This window comes from Protobothrops mucrosquamatus, unplaced genomic scaffold (genome assembly GCF_001527695.2).
Source record: "Protobothrops mucrosquamatus isolate PMUCROS unplaced genomic scaffold, P.Mucros_1.0 scaffold5, whole genome shotgun sequence".
Lineage (NCBI taxonomy): Eukaryota > Metazoa > Chordata > Lepidosauria > Squamata > Viperidae > Protobothrops > Protobothrops mucrosquamatus.
The window spans coordinates 4,217,780-4,233,210 of NW_015386392.1; the positions used below are offsets into that span (position 1 = coordinate 4,217,780).

Genomic DNA, 15,431 nt, shown 5'->3' on the forward strand with positions numbered 1-15,431 from the left:
CATTCCCTATTCTATCCTATCCTATCCTATTTATTCTGTTCTATTCTGTTCTATTCTGTGCTGTTTTATTACATTCTGTTTTATTCCATTCCCTGTCCTGTCCTGTCCTGTCCTGTCCTGTCCTGTCCTGTCCTGCCCTATTCTATTCTATTCTATTCTATTCTATTCTATTCTATTCTATTCTATTCTGTTGTTCTGTTCTGTTCTGTTCCGTTCCGTTCCGTTCTATTCTGTTTTATTCCATTCTGTTTTATTCCATTCCCTACTCTATCCTATCCTATCCCATCCCATCCCATCCCATCCCGTTCCACTCTAGAGCATTATACTATGAGATTAAAAACTACAATAGATAAGTAAAGAAAACTAAAATCCTTACTCATTCACGAAGCTGCATAGAGAACCTGTGTGTGTGTGTATTTCTGTGTCTCTGTGTGTCTGTGTGTACAATAAATAAATAAATAAAGTATCCGCTTTTTTATGTCCTTCACAGCACCGTTTGAGAACAAAATGGGAAATGGAAAAGAATCAGATATTACCTTTAACTTATGGAGGAAAAGTGGTATATTAATGTTACTGATAAAACAATAATAAATAAATAATATCCTTAGAAAAGTGATCTGTACATCTTGAAAGTCCGGTTCAGAATTATGGTAATACTGGGAAAATATTGGGAACACTGGTAAAGGGGAGGGGCACCTCTGAATGTAACTGGAGCATAGCATCCACGGTATGCACAGGTGGTCCTCAACTTACAACCAGTTGTTTAACAGCAAAAAATGCCGACTCGTGAAAGTGGATTTAGACTTACAACCATGAGATTTGCTTCTGTGGTGCCTCAACTTACAATCATAACAATGTACAACCAGAATTCCAGTCCCAACTGTGGTTATAAGTCGAGGACTACCTATATATTAGTTTTCTTGTTAAGATTCAGATTTGAGTTAGCTCTCTTTAACCTCCTGGTGCCTCTTTAAAGTCCATTTAAGCATGATTTGTTTTGGACCCTTGAATTCATACTAATTCTTTTTTTTTCACGGCATAATAAGGGCTCCTTGATTATCATTGCCAAGATTTGAAATTGGGGGTTAAATTCCAGGTTTCCCAGAACAACAGAAATTTTATCAGGTAGAAATACAGCAGGTTAGCTGTGTATTAAAGTGGACCAGTTCATTTTTTCAGAAAGTTTTATGATTATTTTGATATATGTTCCTGTAACGCAGTATTTAAATCCTTAACAGACAGGCAGTTTCTAAATTTTGAATATAAGCAATAAAAAGTGCTACTTACCTGGAATTACAGAAACTGCTTTTAAAGTTCTCAGTATCCTGAAAATTCGGAGAGCTGAAATGCTGCCAAATTTTTGATTGAAAGCTACATATCTGCATAAAGATACAACTAATATTGTAATATAATACTTTGGCAGAGTTGCTATGAGCTGAATAGCATAGAAATTTAATAAATCATTATGGCAGGTTGCAAAGTCCATCAAATGATTAGATTAAATTTGGCACATTTATCCACCTATTAAGTCCTTCCCAAGGACCCTGAGATAGGCAGATGTTTTCCAGTTATATGTACATTCCTGTCAGCATCATCCTATCGGCTACTGAAATGTGTGAATTTGGATCACAAAGACCACAAGGGCTAATTTCCAAAGGTCCTCACTGCAATTGCTTTGGTGGCAGAATCTGAGAATAACTTTGGCAGCTGATGTTAGTCCACTCAGACAAGGTTGGACTGGGTGAATGTATGAAAATACTCAGGGCAGAAAAGTTGCAAATGCTCCTATTAAATGAGAGGGGAAATTGTAGCTCTTTGTTGTATTGTATAGTTTGGTCTATTGGTTAAAACACCAGGCTAGAAACTGGGAGACAGTGAATTCTAGTCCCGCCTTAGGCATGAAAACCAGTTGGGTGACTTTGGGTCAATTTGCAGGGGACTGTGAGTTTTAGTTCTGCCTTAAGCATGATAGCTAGCTGGGTGACTTGGGGCCAGTCCCCCTCTCTCAACCAATCTACCTCACAGGATTGTTGTTGTGGGGAGGGGAAAGGAAGAGGAAAGTATGTTGGATATATTCACTCACTTGAGTTACTTAATAAGGGTGGGTTATAAATAATAAACAAGTAAATGGAAGCAGAATGCTCCAGGGTCGACTTCTAGCTGGAAGGAAAGTGATTGAAGACTTTGTAAACAAGTCACGACAAAGAAGACATTAAAGTATAAACAATGCTGATGGATAATTAACCTGTGAAATTCAATACACAAGATGGGGTGTATAATGGTAATTAATTTGGTTGGCTTTAAAAAAGAACAGGTCTATCAAGTTCTCTTGGCCTTGAAGACTCAAGTACAGGTAGTCCTTGACTTACAACAGTTCATTTGGTGACTGTTCAAAGTTACAATGGCATTGAAAAAAGGGACTTATGGACATTTTTCACACTTATGACTGTTGCAGCATCCCCATGGTCATGTGATCAAAACTCAGGTGCTTGGCAACGGGTTCATATTTATGATGGCTATAGTGTTCTGGATACAGGTGATCACCTTTTGCGACCTTCTGACAAGCAAAGTCAATGGGAAAGCCAGTTTCACTTCACAACCGTGTTCTTGACTTAACAACTACATTGATTCACTTAAAAACTGTAGTCAGGAAAGGTTGTAAAATGGGGCAAAAGTCACTTGTCTTCATTAAAAACAGAAATTTTGGGCTCAGTTATGGTTGTAAGTTTGGGCTCAGTTGTGGTTGTATTATCCAGCTGGAGACAGCGTGACTCCAAACACCCAGTTGCAGGAGAATAAGGGTAGGTCTCCAGGTCCTGCTTATGAACACCTCAGAGGCTTCTGGTTGGCCATTGTAATAAACATTTTTTTGATTTAGAACCTGCCACCCTCAAAATGCTCAATGTTGGACTAAGATGGGCCTTAGACCCAGCTGGCTTTCATGCCTAAGGCAGGACAGTTAATTTCTTCCCCAGTACCTTAATCACAGGACCAAACGGACTCTTCATTCCCATTTCCCCAGCAATAAATCTCCATTCATTAACAAATCTCAATGGATCCCTGAGTCACTTTTGTTTCTCTTTACAGGGAGTCCTTGAGTTACAACCCTTCGTTTAGTGACCTTTCAAAGACATTGAAAAAGTGACATGGCCATTATTTACACTTATGATCATTGCAGCATGCCCATGGGTGTGATCAAAATTCAGATGCTTGACAACTGGTTCATATTTATGATGGTTGCCATGTGTTGGGGGGTCATGTGATCCCATTTTGCAACCTTCTGACAAGCAAAGTCAATGGGGAAAACAGATTCACTTAACAACCGTGTCACTAACTTAAGAACTGCAATGATTCACTTAACAACTGTGGCGAGAAAGGTTGTAAAATGGGGCAAAACTCACTTAATGACTGTCTCACTTAGCATCAGAAATGGGCTCAGTTGTCGAGGACTATCTGTATTTCCTTCTATTTCAATGGTAAGGAATTATAGGTAATTTTTTTATAGGGGAGCTGGAGAAGTTAGAGACAAAATATATTGTTTAATCTTATTATTCTGATGTTCTTATTTCATACCATTAACATCTGTCTCTTGTCTATGTTTTGCCTTCTCAAATAAAATCCAGAGATAGAAGTTTTAAGAGCACTTGTGAGATAAGTAACCATATAAATAGAATAAATAAAGCAAATAAAGCTACTTATTTCCAAAAAGGTAGGCTGATTACTACATGCTTAAGTAACCCCTAGACCAGAAACTCCCTCTCACTAAAAATTAAGGAGAGTTTGAGCTTATCTATCTCTAAAGGGGTTTCAACAAGCCAAGAAATACCCAAACTTACGTCATAATTAAAACAAAGAAGTCCAAAACATTCCAAGGATCTCGCAGATAAGTGAATTCATTACAAACAAATCCTCGTGCTACCACTTTGATTACGAACTCCGCTGTATAAATGCTTGTGAAAATAATTCTGAAAAGGAAAGCAGTAAAAAAAAAAAAGCCATTAGAAATAGAAAAAAAAGGATATTCAGCTTATAATATTGAATATTTCAGTATTGCTATTGGGAGCAGGAAGTGAGGGTGGTCTTTGAGTATCTGTTTTCAGTAACAAGGAGCGTCTCTGATTAATGTTTCTTGTTCTTTGAAATAACAAAGCAAAAATATGGTTTCTGGTAAGTATTGGTTCAGACCAGCCAGAGGTCTGTGCAAAAGCGTGAACTTTAATCACCTGAAAACTCACTGTGGGAAACACACCTTATGAATATGCAGTTGGTCATTAACAAGATCATGCTAAGAATCAGGGGATGCTATGAACAGTTACATGCTACATACATAGTTACTGAGCATGTTAATTAGATGCTTGATGACTCAAATGATGCTGGCCAACTGGAGAACACAATCCAAATCCAATATGCTTGAACTGTTTATAAAGCAATTTTTTTCTCTTTTAAGGAGCCTTTAATCTTGTATCCCCGGGAGACCTGCCTTTTATTTATGCATAAATAGATATTAATCTACCTTTCTGGTTCAGATCCTATTTGGGCAAAAGCCTATTGGGTTAAGAAACTTGCCGTGGTTTACGGCTTACATTACTCATTGCAAAATATTTGCCTAATCCTCAAAGAGGGGAAACGTTCCCCAAAAGAACAGAATGTAGAATTAGCTGGGGAATGAAGACTTTTACCATGAAAACAATACTAAGAACTCTCAGCAATTGATGTGTTTAGTGACTGCAAACAAACTACTTTTTGCTACTTTTAACCCAAAATATCATGTCATTTTATAAAAATGGAACTACAATTCCAAGCAGGACTGTTTTCATTGCGGCCTCCATATAGCTGTCTGCAGTTCTGCAACTCAGATTTGGTAGCCCTACCAAAATAAAATCCAAACAAAGTATGGTCTCAAGATCTCTAGAGTTCCCCAAGATCACTTCAGGGGGTTTGCAAAGAGAAATAAATATATGAATTTTTTTTTCAGAATAACAAGAGTTGGACGGGAGCTTGGAGGTCTTCTAGTCCAACCCCCCATACTATTACAGACAAATGGTTATCCAATCTCTTCTTTAAAACCTCCAGTGTTGGAGCACCCACAACTTCTACAGACAAGTCGTTCCATTGATTAATTGTTCTCCTAGATAGGAAATTTCTTCCTAGTTCTAGATTAGATCTTTCCTTGATTAGTCTCCATCCATTGCTTCTTGTCCTAAAGGCAGGACAAGAAGCAATTTTTGTTTTCCATTATAGTTTCAATTACAGCAAGCATCTGTGGGAAGTCAGCCCCTCAGAAAAGGAAATATTAAAAGGGCAGAAAAATATATTTCCTCAGAGGATCTTAAAGAGGCAGAAAAGCATGCCCAGTTTTTGTTAATATCCCCAAGTCTCCCTCTCCCAAACAGAAACCAGTTTTGTAGAAATGTAGATGTGGTAATCCATTCAGGAAGGTTGGAGCCCTCCAGCTAGAAGATTAAGAAGACAAAGACACCTAAAATCTACATACCCCACCCAAACTCTAAGACAGGAGATAATAGGATTAACCCACAGATGCCAAAGGGGCACAGGTCAAAATACATGACACAGGAAATACAAAGCCTCAAACAGGAACAGGAAACAACCTCAAGAGCCCCAGAGGGTATAAAAACCCACTCCCTACATGTACTCTTCTCCCTTTTCTTCCAGAGCCATCTTTCTGTCTGGCTCTCCTCTTCAATAAACTGTAACCTTCTTTCTAAAGCAGTCACCATGTTGTTTATTCCCGGCTTGGACTGAACTATGACCAAGACTTTTCCTTCAACACATCGATAGATATAACCTATATAAAGCAAAGTTCCTGGGGACCCTCAGTCCTTTTTAAGAATCCTGAAACCCAAATGTTTGAGAACCACTGCTGAATGATAACATTACAAAGTAAGATGGTGTGAAAATTTCTTATTATTAACCTTCTCCAATCTGAAGCACATTGCTTGCTGAATGAGTTCAAAATAAGACCCACCGGTGAGATATGACTCTCATTTTACAGTTTACCTAATTAAACTGGCAGAGGGTGCTTAAATCTGATAAAGATACAACAAAGTCCATAAAGTTATTAGAAAGAATCTGGTTGGATGAGAAGCAAAACGTTTTCAAAGAAAAAAAAACCCAAGAAAGTCCTGTTGTTTTTGAAAAGGACCTTTGGGGCAACCATGACTTGGATGGTTGAGGATCTCTATAGACAGAAAAAAAATATGCTTAGTTCACTTAGTAGGAAATAGCTGATGGGCTAGCAGAGTATCAGAGTCACCTTATCTTTGTGATTAGTGTATATAAATATAATAAATAAAAATCAGGGATGTGAGGCGGTCAAAGGTCATGATTGCATAAATAAATCCCAAGTTCTTTTCAACATGTGTACATACACAGTGCATGCCAGTGGGATATGAGGCTTTGATTGTCCAAATCCTGATGACAACTTGACTTTTATGATTCACCCCATGGATACCCAAGAGGAATAGTGTGATTAAAGAAAGACTTTTCAGAATGCTTTAGAAGCAGCAAGCAAGGAATTACAAATGATTCTGAATATTCTTCGGACAGTCAAGAACCATCATTAAATAAAGTTTCATCCAGGTAGTTTGAGGCAGGAGGAAGCTGCATGTTCCAGATCAAAATCAGAGGGTTTTTTCCATCAGCAAGGAAAAAAGTTAAAATAACTTCTCAAAGACATTTAATAGAGAATCAAGAAGAACATAACAGGGGCTGCAGAAGCTCTGATTGAAAAAGATTCTGGCAAAAGTTCAGTCAGCTTGCTGGAAACATATTAAGGTGAGTATCTGCTATGCTATCTTGAATTCCTAGCCTTCAGAATTTGGACTGTTTTTGATTTAGCACTGCTGCTTGTGTTATGTTGCTGTGTCAAGTCCATTAGTTCCATTAATTATTGCTTGTGGGGGGGGGGGGCGGAAATATGAAAGTTTAGAATATACTTACTCAGTAGTGTTGCCATCAGTTGGAGGACTGTTTAAAGCCATAAAAACACAGTTGACAAGAACAACACATGTTATAAATGCAATAAACAAAGTAAACAATGTTAAGGAAATTGTCTTTCTTTGAAGAAGAAAAAATACATTTGTATGTTCAATTATCTGTTAATATGGTAAAAAGTGGTTGTTTTACAACTGTATTCTTAAATTAAAGGAAGCATTTCAAAAAATAGGGCAATGCAGTTATTCTACTTAATCCTCCACTGTTATGACCCTCAGTCAGTGGTGGGATTCAGCCAGTTCGCACCATTTCGGAAGAACCGGTAGCTAATTTTGTTGTTGCCCAGGCCCAGAATGGACTTCTGGAAGAGGCATCCACACAGAGAACCGGTTGTTTACCTATTTGAATCCCACCACTATCCTCAGTTCTAGTTAACATTGATCCAAGCAGAGTTCCATGTTCAGCTCTTAAGAATGAAAACAAACTTCACTCAAGCTTTCCATCTTGACTATCCTACTTGAAATAACTCTGATAGATATGCCTACCTTTTACTCAATGCTTCGATTTTGTGAGAGATTTGGGGACTATATCACAAATTTATGGTGTGAATTTATTGATATACTATATTAAGGCCAGTGCCAAAGCATCTCAAAGCACTTTCCATTTTCATCATTTTATGAATTTAATTTCCTAGGTAACTTATATAACCCAATTTTTCAACATCAAAGGTGGCTTCATTATAAACCCAACCCACCTAATTTTGATCATCATGAGAGAACTGAGGAACCCAAGTGTTTGGATTTTGTTTGGAATGAATAGAACATGTGAATCCAATCAAAAAGGAAACAAAGTTGCTGGGATCACAAAATATCTATTCCAAATTTAATAAAATCTCGTTATTACTATGACTATTGCTGACCAGCATGATGTATTATATGACTGATTTCACCATTATTGGGATTCATCAAGTATAAGTAGTCTCCCTATGCTGAAATAATTAAGGTCTGAGCATATGGAGTCCATATGAAGTCAATAGCAATTATAGGTAGTTCTCAACTTACAACCATTCATTTAGTGACTGTTAAGATTAAGATCCTCTTTAATAGAATATAGCTTAGTCTTATTCAAGCAAGTTGAAAAAAGTATGTTTAGTCATACATTAATTGCCCCAGAGGTAACAAATTACTACAGGTGTTTTGTCACACAGAACTAAAGGTTGAATACCAAGGGCCTTGATTTAAACAACCATTCGTTTAATGAATCTTTGACATTACAACAGCACTGAAAAAAGTGACTTATCATTTTTCACACTTAACAACCATTGCATCTTCCCCATGGTCATGTGATCAAAATGGCAACTGACTTGCATTTAGGATGGTTGCAGTGTCCTGGGGTCACCTTTTGTGATCTTTTGACAAGCAAAGTCAATAGGGAAGCCAGATTCGCTTAACAACCATGTTACTAACTTAACAACTGCAGTGATTCACTTAACAACTGTGACAAGAAAGGTAGCAAAATGGGACAAAACCAGTGATGGGATTCAGATATGTGAACAACTGGTTCTCTGTGTGGATTCCGCTTCCGGAAGTCCATTCTGGGCCTGGGCAACCAAAAATTAGCTACCTGTTCTGCCGAAGTGGTGCAAACCGGCTGAATCCCACCACTAGACAAAACTCACTTAACAACTGTCTCATTTAGCAACAACAATTTTGGGTCAATTGTTGTAAATTGAGGACTACCTATGTAATATTTGGTAGATACATACCCCGAACTAGACTGTTGTTTCTCTGTGTTATAATATATGTGGGTATATGCATAATTCTGTATTTATTTATTTAGTTTTGTCATATGTATATCAGAGGTGGTGACCCTTTGAGCGCTGAATGCAACGAAATTTCATTTTAATGTATGCCGATTAGTATACATTTAAAGTGACAATAAAGTTATTCTATTCTATTCTATTCTATTCTATTCTATTCTATTCTATTCTATTCTATTCTATATTCTATTCTAGATATTAAGCCCCCTTTCAGCAAGGAAGTAAGAGGCCTCTATTATGAGACTCAATTACTCTCCAGTCTAAGAGCATATAAAAAGGGAAGAAAGCCACTGTATCACCTAAAAATACAATTGTCTTCACATATCACGCTAGATTCAAACCAATAAACAATGGCATATCATGAGTGTCTCATAAAATGATGGAACAGTGGCTAGATTTCCAGGATACATTGAACTATAAACTATTTATCCTCCGTTTGTTATACTACGTGAATCCAGCCTAGACTGGTATACATATTTACTAACAACCATGGAATGAATCCCCATATTCACATTAGAAGGATATACATGTATTAAAATTTTTACGGCTAGTCTTCTTAGTGGGTGGAATGGATTAAATAAAAATAAAGATTTGGAGGCTGTAAATCGAAAGATTCTGCTTCGGGACGATAGCACCATAAATGTCTGCAAAATATAGGTAAATTCTTTGTAAATAACGCATGCCGTTTAGAAGAGATTTTAAAGAACATCTTAAATAGTATTTATTTAAATATTGTAACAACCAAACTCTCAGCTTGGAAGCCTTGTGTTGGACTAAAACTCCCAGAATTTCCAAATCTAAGGACATTGGTTTAGGACAGTGGTGGCGAACCTATGACACGGGTGCCAGAGGCGGCACTCAGAGCCCTCTCTGTGGGCCCGTGCGCCGTCGCCCCAGTCCTAGGCCTTCAGATGGGTTTTATAAAACCTTTTCGCTTTAGGCCTCCACCACTGTGTGCAAAAAAAAAAAGGTTCAATCAATCAGTCAATTTTAACTTCTTGCGGGGAAAAAAAAAAAGATCTTGCAAAGTTGGAATTGATTGATTGAACATTTTAGTCCCACCCAGTCTGCTGTTACCACCACAGCCACGCCCACCCAATGGGCCACACCCACCCAATGGGCCACACCCACCCGGCACCCGACGATGCATAAATGGGTTTTGGGTTGCAGTTTGGGCACTCAGTCTCTAAAAGGTTCACCATCACTGGTTTAGGAAGACTGAAATACTTCCACCAATATAAATTCAATGCAGTTTTGTACATTTTGACATGGAGAAATACTACATACCAATCTTAGCAACTACAGAATTATGTCTCTTATACAAAAAGTCAGCAAGTCCTATCCTATCATTGCAATAATGAGACACACAAAAAAAAACCCCAGAAAACCCTGAGGTAGGTTTTTCGCTGATGCTTACCTTAGGTAGAAAAACTAACCAATTTTGATGTTTGTGTTTCCCCATAGCAGATACCAGTTGTGGACTTGACAATTTAGATCAGTTTTTAACCCTTTTCTTCTACAAGTATTCCTTGACTTACAACCATTCATTTAATGACCATCTGAGTTTCAACAGCACTGAACAAAGTAACTTACGACTTACTATTTTCCACCTATTTTTGAATCTAATAGTCAAATTTCCCCTTGTCTCAAGATCTCCATTTAGCCCGCCGGTTAACAATTTAGGATACTCTCCAGTAAATAAAAAACCCCCAGTTTTTCAGCCTAATTCTAGCTTTCTTCTTTTGTCAAGCAGGCTTCCATACCTCCAAGGTCCCTTCCAACTTTATTATTATTATCTGCTTCCAAGCAATTTTGAATATTAAGAGACCATTCAGTTGCCAATTTTCTGAAAGAACTGGCCCATTTATAATCATTAAGTTGTCGTCCTGATGGCCCAAATCCCCATGTTTGCTCTGGTATAGTGGTCTTCAATTCATTTGGTCTTCTTCTTTCTCAGGTTTCTGAGAAAGGGATTAATCTGTTTAATATTCAGGACTTAGACTTATAAGGGAAATGAAAACTAACTATTAGGAAATAGGTTTGAATGATTGATTAGCCCAGACAATATAAATGATTGACTTGAGCCAACAAAGGATACTCTATTATTAAGGTGGTGATGTAGCAGGGTGGGAAATAGAAAACGTTTACGAAATAGAATAAAAATATATTTAAATAAGCAATATGTGCATTTTAGATATTATAATTTCTGTGAAGTGAGTTAAAGGAAATTTGGGTTACCCGAAAATCAAATACTATAGCTATTAAAGGTCAAATTGGAGTATTACAATTAAAAATTAGGTAAAACTTAATAACAAGAGATGGATTGTTTACGAAGATCTATTAAGATATGTACAAATAAAAAATGTATTGATAAATGTGAGAATGAACTTTTCACTGAGTTTGATACAACTAGAAACCTACTAGCTTAAATACAATATAGTAAATGTTAAGGGAAACAGAGAAGAAACATTTGATGATGTAACCTGAGATATGTACTAAAATTTTTGTTATTGAAGTATTGATTCACCCAACCACCACGTCGCTTTCTAAATACTCAATGTAAAATTGGAAAACCAATAAAATATTTTTTTAAAAAACAAATTATGACTTATAATCTTGGTTTTCACACTTATAATCATTGAAGTTTACCCATGGTGAGGGCAACTGGCATATATTTATGACGGTCGCAGTGTCCCGGGATCATATGATCCCCTTTTGCAAACTTCTGACAAGCAAAGTCAATGAAGAAGACAGATTCATTTAATAACCATGTTAGTAACTTAACAACAGCAGTCATGTAACAACAGTGGCAAGAAAAATCATAAAATATGTCAAAACTCACAATAACTCTCTTGCTTAGCGATGGAAATGTTGGACTCAGTTGTGGTTGTAAGTCAAGGACTACTTGTATGCCACTTTTCTGACTATAATGTCTGTGCAATTTCCAAGTGGCTGGTTTTTTGAAGACCCACCTCAAGCAATGCAGTTTTGATTTTCAAACTCGTAATTTTGTTTCTTGAAATGGGAAAGGGCAGGATATGTACCACTGGAAGCATCATTATGATGTGATATTATGATACAATTGAAAGAAGACTGGAAACGGACTATATTTTACTGTAGCTTGGGGAAAAAACTGCTGGAAATATTGTGGAGAAGCACAGATAAAGCTGTATAAGCAATAATGGACTTTTGAGCAGTTTTAGTACATCCCAATTAATCTTTATAGGTTTCTAGATTTAGTCATTTATGATTTAATTGCCTGTCCTGGATCACTTAAAGTCTAAAGCTCCCATTTTTTTTCTAGTGCTTCCTCAACTTTTTCTATAAAAAGGGCACTTTCACAACCCCAGAATTTTTACCTCCTAGTAAAAGTTTGAAGAAAATCCACAACCTTACCCATTTCTGACAATTTGGAAATTCAGAGAATTTCAAAAATTCTCAATTTTTGCTCACATTCTTTCCTTCAACTGACCCATAAGAGGGAATGGAGGACATTATCTAACAGTGCCTCAGCCTCTGAGCTACATAGATCCTGGGTTGATAAAAATCCCCTGATTTTTTTTTTATTAATTTCAAATAAAACAGAATGATTCTTACTTCACACATTTTGGTTTCCTTATTATCTGTGAAATCACAGGTTCTAATCTACAGATTAGATCAGGGGTAGTCAACCTTGGCTCTTTTATGACTCGTGGACTTCAATTCCCAGAATTCCTGAGCCAAGGTTGACTACCCCTGGATTAGATCAAGGGTACCTCTAACAGCAACTAACTACCAACAATTAGTTCCAGAGTCAATAAAATTTGTTGTTAGTTGTGAAGTCGTGTCCGACCCATCGCGACCCCATGGACAACGTTCCTCCAGGCCTTCCTATCCTCTACCATCTTCTGGAGTCCATTTAAGCTCATGCCTACTGCTTCAGTGACTCCATCCAGCCACCTCATTCTCTGTTGTCCCCTTCTTCTCTTGCCCTCAATGTTTCGTCAATAAAATACATACAGTATTTTCTACTTGAAACTCAGACACATATTTCACAATTCAACTGTATAGGACTCCTCCATTCATGAATACTGACCCATTTTATGTTTCAGCTCTTTAAAAAAAAATCTACTTTTGTGTTCCTCAAGCTTCTACTCTAACTAATCTCATAAAAGCATTTTATACCAAAAATAAGAGATTTTTTTTAAAAAAAAACCTGTATGACCTCATGATCCTTGTAATAGGGGTCAACATCCTCCAATGGTTCTCCAATCAGCCAAGGAGGGGGCTTCCCATAAAGAATAGGTAGCTTTTTTAAAACTTTCAGATCAAGCTGTGGTTGAATATTTTCTTCTTGTGTTTCATTATTGTCCTTTTCTGAGGCTTTGGCGCGATTGGCTTCTTTCTCAGCAATTCTCTTTTTAATTGCATCCAAAGATTCAGGAGTGAAACGGAGGAAATTATGGGCCGTTGAAAAAGAAAAATTTGGCATATTTCTGCACTGGGACTGCAAAAGGAGACAAACAAACATTCTGATTGTAAGAGAAATACAGCTGATAATTAGAGTCATACCATACAGATGGTTTTGTGTATCAGGGCATCAACACAATTACACAAACGGCAAGCAGTATTTGATTATTTAATTTCATCATAAAGCCATGAAAGCTATTTACTTTAAAATTTTATAGTCTGTTTTACCACTACATACTTGGTTAACCTGGTTAACTTAAATTAGTTAACTTAAATGTAACGTAAGAGATAAATAAGATAGACTTCTCTGTTCTCCCAAGAACATAGAAAAAGACATGATTAAGCTGGTCAGTTTTTAGCTGAAGCCATTATTAAAAGAAAACCAGAAATCCTGCTCATTCATGAGTTAAGCCAACTTCTGGTTTACATGGACCATAACAATCAAATATGGTCAGCCCCTTAATTATGAGGGCCAAATTAAACACTAGCTTTGCACTTAGACAGGTGTTTGTTGCCCTATTCACATATATCACAGACAACCATTTTGTTGTAGAGGTGCTAGGCTAGAAACCAGGAGACTGTGAGTTCTAGTTTCACATTATGCATTAAAGCCAGCTGGGTAACATTGGGCCAATCACCAGGAGATGGTGAATTCTAGTCAAGCTTTAGGAATGCCAGTTGATTACTTTTGGCCAATCATGCTCACCCTCAGCCCAATTACCTCACAGGGTTGTTATTGTGGGGAAAAATAGGAAGGAGGTTAGATATGTATCACCTCTATGTGGAATAAAAATCTAATAATATCTATATTTAAAGGCAATATTTTTCAAATCCTCACAGAAGAATACGTAGACATGGAGCTGGCTAGTGCCCTGAAAGTCAGCCTGCTCACCTGTTAATTAATTTTAACGTCACATTTTTAATCACTATTGCCCTATTTTAAATTTTTATATTACATTATATAGTATTTAAAATATTTAAAATATTAAAAATATTTTATATTATATTTTTTATCTTTTTAACGTTTTATTTTTACAGCATCTAGGGTCCCTCTGTCAGAGAGATAGGCAGTTTCCAAATGTGATAGATAGATAGATAGATAGATAGATAGATAGATAGATAGATAGATAGATAGATAGATAGATAGATAGATAGATAGATAGATAGATAGACAGATAGACAAATAGACAGACAGACAGACAGACAGACAGAGAGATAGAGAGATAGAGATAAGATATAGAGGTAGAATGAGAAAGACAGACAGACAGATATTTTACTTCTGTAAAGCTTATTGCCTTCCTAGTTTGCTTCATGTAATAAAGTGGAGGAGAAAAATATATGCATTAAAATCAAAGAGATAAATATAGCGAGCAAGAAGCAGAAAGGAGATGGGCAAACAAGATTGGAAATGTTTCATTTTTCTCAGAAACACATGTTAAAAAAAGCATTGATTTCAAATTCTACCTTGTTTTTAAAAAAACAGAACATTTATTTTAAAATAATATATATATGTATCTTACATATTTTTGTTTGAAATTTAAATCTTAATAACATTTGTGATCATATTTTATATAATTTTAATTACTACAGATCTTCTTACAAATGTCTATTGCCTGAATATTCATTTCAACATCAACAAAAGACAGAAATCATAAATTAAGTATTGAAGAATGTATTTTTATAACCAAGTTAATGATACTCGCTGCCTTGGGTTCTTTACAAAAATAACAAGAAATGTAAAAAATAAATTTTTAAAAAAATCGGAAAAGATGGGACAGATACATAGTGATCTTTAGAAAAGCTAGTTTTAATTATTCAGAAGTCAAACGATCACAAAAATTAGAAAGTGTGATCTGTGATCTCTCTCACACAACATAATGCTGAAAAAAACCTGTGCTTTCCTCTGCAGCTTCAAGGAACACCCAAGACCCAACCCAGAGGAAGTGGATCTTCGAAACATATTTGAAAGAATATGATACTGAAGCAAGGAGAAGACGGAAAACTGAATGTATCCAAGAACTGTAAATAAACCAGAATGTTATGCAAACTATAGAACAAAACCATAGCAATATTAACTATTTTTGTCAAACAAGAACCATACTTTTAGGGCCCAATTAGATCTATAGATTATAATATTCTAAATTCTAACTGAGACCATAAACAACCAGCAGAATTCCATCAACTATATAAAATACAGGCAAGATGCTTG

The 15,431-nt window shown here is 36.4% G+C and overlaps 1 protein-coding gene across 1 annotated transcript in view; it reads right to left on the reverse strand.

Annotated features, from left to right (window-relative positions):
• Positions 1–13,244, reverse strand: part of LOC107303298 (sodium channel protein type 5 subunit alpha-like) — a 66,798-nt gene extending 53,554 nt beyond the window's left edge. The window contains exons 1-5 of the mRNA XM_029282959.1: positions 12,978–13,244; positions 9,299–9,417; positions 6,961–7,050; positions 3,837–3,965; positions 1,288–1,379 (exon numbers count right to left, since the gene is read on the reverse strand). Of these exons, the coding sequence (XP_029138792.1) occupies positions 1,288–1,379; positions 3,837–3,965; positions 6,961–7,050; positions 9,299–9,417; positions 12,978–13,244 (697 nt within the window). The remainder of the gene's footprint in view (positions 1–1,287; positions 1,380–3,836; positions 3,966–6,960; positions 7,051–9,298; positions 9,418–12,977) is intronic.
• Between the last annotated feature and the right edge of the window lie 2,187 nt (positions 13,245–15,431).